The sequence below is a fragment of the Austrofundulus limnaeus genome, unplaced genomic scaffold, assembly GCF_001266775.1.
Source record: "Austrofundulus limnaeus strain Quisiro unplaced genomic scaffold, Austrofundulus_limnaeus-1.0 Scaffold134, whole genome shotgun sequence".
NCBI classification, from domain to species: domain Eukaryota; kingdom Metazoa; phylum Chordata; class Actinopteri; order Cyprinodontiformes; family Rivulidae; genus Austrofundulus; species Austrofundulus limnaeus.
The window spans coordinates 804,216-807,495 of record NW_013952536.1 but is presented as its reverse complement, the minus strand read 5'-3'; the positions used below and the strand labels follow the sequence as shown (position 1 = coordinate 807,495).

General features: G+C 40.4%; 1 protein-coding gene across 10 annotated transcripts in view; it reads right to left on the bottom strand.

Moving 5' to 3' along the window:
• The window catches only part of LOC106522672 (neural cell adhesion molecule L1-like protein), a gene marked incomplete at its 3' end in the record, with an annotated part of 68,941 nt that overhangs the window by 7,264 nt on the left and 58,397 nt on the right, over window positions 1-3,280 (bottom strand). For 3 of the 10 annotated variants that reach the window (XM_014015786.1, XM_014015785.1, XM_014015787.1), the window contains 5 exon segments: window positions 400-576; window positions 919-1,080; window positions 1,363-1,476; window positions 1,905-1,967; window positions 2,376-2,414. In XM_014015786.1, coding sequence (XP_013871240.1) covers window positions 400-576; window positions 919-1,080; window positions 1,363-1,476; window positions 1,905-1,967; window positions 2,376-2,414 — 555 coding nt within the window. 10 annotated transcript variants of the gene reach the window in all.

The window sequence follows — 3,280 nt, the reverse complement described above, 5'->3', positions numbered from 1 at the left end:
TTCCAGGCACATACGAGTTCAATTCCATACCACAATCAAGTTAACACTGTATGTTCCCTTCAGTTGTTATGAAAATGCTGTATATATCAACAATAAATTTGTATTTGCATCAAATCTTATGTAAATGCCTTGAAATTATCCTCTGTCTCTTTAAGAACCTCCTACCATTTCTGACACTTCCACTTCACGTCTTCACAATGCTCCAAGTAAGAGGTGCTGTGTGGGGCAGGAGCTCAGCTGTGGACTGAGCTCCGGGGAGGAGGTTGATTATTTGTTTGTTTGATGAGAGAGTGACATTATAACATGATATAAACCCCCCTATATATTTACTATTTTTTTTCTCAGCTGAATTTTGACTCCTAAGCAAAATATAAAGAAGACTGTTCAAAGCTAACTGACCTTTTGCCATGGAGAGCATGTCTTGTTGCCGGGGTGGCGGCGTACCTGCATACTTGCCACCTTTGTTTTTTCGCACAAAGCATGCCATGAGCGCAACGAGGGTGAGCAAGGCCACAGCACACATGGTCCCTATGAACCAGCGCTGAGTTGTAACGTCGTCCATCCGACTGGATACACCTGAGAGCAGAAAGCAACAAAAGAAAGACAAAAGAGCTCAAGGATTAATTGTACACACTGGTATTTTTTATTTTATCTTTTTTTTTTTAGCATGAGCCTTCCTCCTACAAGTGTATCTTGGAGCAAGAACCAAATAAAAAGGATGTTTTCGCAATGTTATACACTTACATTCCCTTCAGCTGTTACACGGTTTCTCTTCTGACAGAATATTAAATAAGGAGAAAACAAAATTTTGTGAAAAATGCACATTTCACCACAGTCAGTAAATCACAAAGTTGGTTTGTCAATGAGCCTTGATCTTCAATCACACACCTCTGGCAGTAACAACTGCTGGCCCCTCACCTGTGACTTGTGTCTGGATAACGTCTTCGAAAATGCTAGCATTGTCAAGTAGCTGCTTAGCCACAAGCCGTACGGTGTACAGTGTCCCGGGTTTGAGCCCATCAATAATGTGGAAATTTTGGGAAGTGTTTACAGCCTCTGAGAAGTGCCAGTTACCATCACCTAAACAGCCAAGAAGAAGGAGTAGTACACAGAAAGTACAGTACTAGCTTTAATGTAAGCATAGAATACAAGTTGTTACCAAGAAATAAATGCTTCTTAAGCTATCAAACAAATTTGTAGCACTAAAAATTTAGGTACATCATCATACATTTAGAGAAAATCAGTGAGACGATGAAGCCTAAAAACTTCTACGTACACTTTACTTGATAATATACCTACACTTAATGTCACCTAAAGCTCCAATCAATGTTTAGCAAGTCAGGGACAGGAAAAGTAGCTTACGGTTATTCATATAAGCCACATAAAGCTGAAAGTCCTCCTGCTTCTCTCCGGTAGTCCAGCTGATTTTAGCAAAGGTGTCACTCACATAAGAGCTTATGTTCAACAGAGCTGGAACTGATAAAAAGAGAAGAAATAGAAGAAGGAAAAGGGGGGGAAAAACAGACAGGAACAGAGAAAAGGAGAGAGAAGGCAGGAAAAGAGGATTAGCAGAGGCAAACAGGATCCCCCGTAGCTTGAGAACAGCGTGTCTTGCAAAAACCCCTTTAAGAAGACAGTTCAAAAGCCAAGTATGGGCCCCAGACCTAATTGAGTGGAGCTGGATTTGGGGCTCATGAAGAGCAGATATATAGACCTTAGGAGGGTTTGACATCCAGACTTCATTCTGTATTAAGCAAAGCTGACATTTCCTGACACCCAGCAAGAGCAGATATGAGAAGAGATTGAAACGACTCCCCTGTCTCAAACCTTATTGTGACTAGACAAGTTCAGGTATATCGGGTTCAGATCACATGGCTGTGAGTGTGTGGGTGTGAGCAATGTACCTAAAGGAAAATGAGAAGAATTGCCTGTGATCGAACTGGGAACAGATAGGGAGCAGTTGAGATCTGCAATGAAAGAGAAAACTTCAGATGTTAGATTCCTGCTACAATGCTGTCAGTTCTAATAGCGTGCAAAGTGCAACAAGCGAGCACTACGGACTACACGAAGACGGAGACGTTAAAGCAAGTGGGGAAAATTGTGTTAATGGCAAGAACTACAAAAGGAAACACTTGCAATAGACACGCAGCGAGGACGGCAGAAAATCCGAACTGGAAACAAACCACAACACTCACGAACTCTTTTTTTTTTTCTTAACCCCCTACAATTATATATTCAAGCACTACCAAGATTTTGTTTTAACAAACCATAAAGGACAATCGTTTGCTGAGGCTACAACCAGCTACACCAACAGCACGCCTACAACCTTGTCTATCTCCAGAGTAGCTGCATCAGCTGCAGGCAGTGATACATACTGTTCTGAACAGGGGCCACAGCTGGAGACCAGGACCGATCTTCAGAGGGAAGAAAAGGAAAATGAAATACAGCAGAAGATTACAGATATGTGGAGCGCCAGCTTCAAGGTTTTTATAGACCAGGCAGGCCCCGACACACACATCATTTAGCCCTCACACACACCAACGCGCACTGATAAATTTAGAGTTTGGAAGGAAACTTTACTGCTATATGTGCTTTATATTGTTAAATAATACATTTCAGAAGCTGTAACTTTTCACAAGAGAATAAGTAAAAGATAAACATCAGATTTCATATAATTCATCTGTAAAAAATTAATTAACTGGATCAATTTTGTCAATAAAATAGGGACATGTTAAAAAAAGAGATAAAATATGTTTTAATGGTAGACAATTTCAGTTTTACATCAATATTTTTTCCATGTTCAGCTTTCTTTTTTCTGTCCTCTTTGTTTTAGCCAATATTTCAGATTTTTTTCCCCCTCTTTGTGTAAGAAGCTTCGCAAACAAATACATCTGGTGGAAACACAAAACATCTACCATTAAAGGCTCAGTCAGTCACAGGAGTGAAATCTAAAAGGAACACTACAGAGCCAAAGATCACTCATTTATATGCATTCATTTTGTATCAGTGTCACTCTATTTCTCCACATTTATAGCCCTAGATTTATAGAGGCCCTGCTCTGTGCTCCTTGTGTCCATAAATCTCTGCATTGCATTGTGACCAACATGCCCTGAGGACAACTCTTTGAAACAGAACTATTTTATCTCTACCCATCAAGCCTCGGCCCAACCACATTTGCAAATGATGCATCTAAAGGCTCAAGCTGGACATCCACCAATGCAACAAACCTCTGCATCTGCTGGGATATATATACTGTGTGTGTGTGTGTGTATATATATAT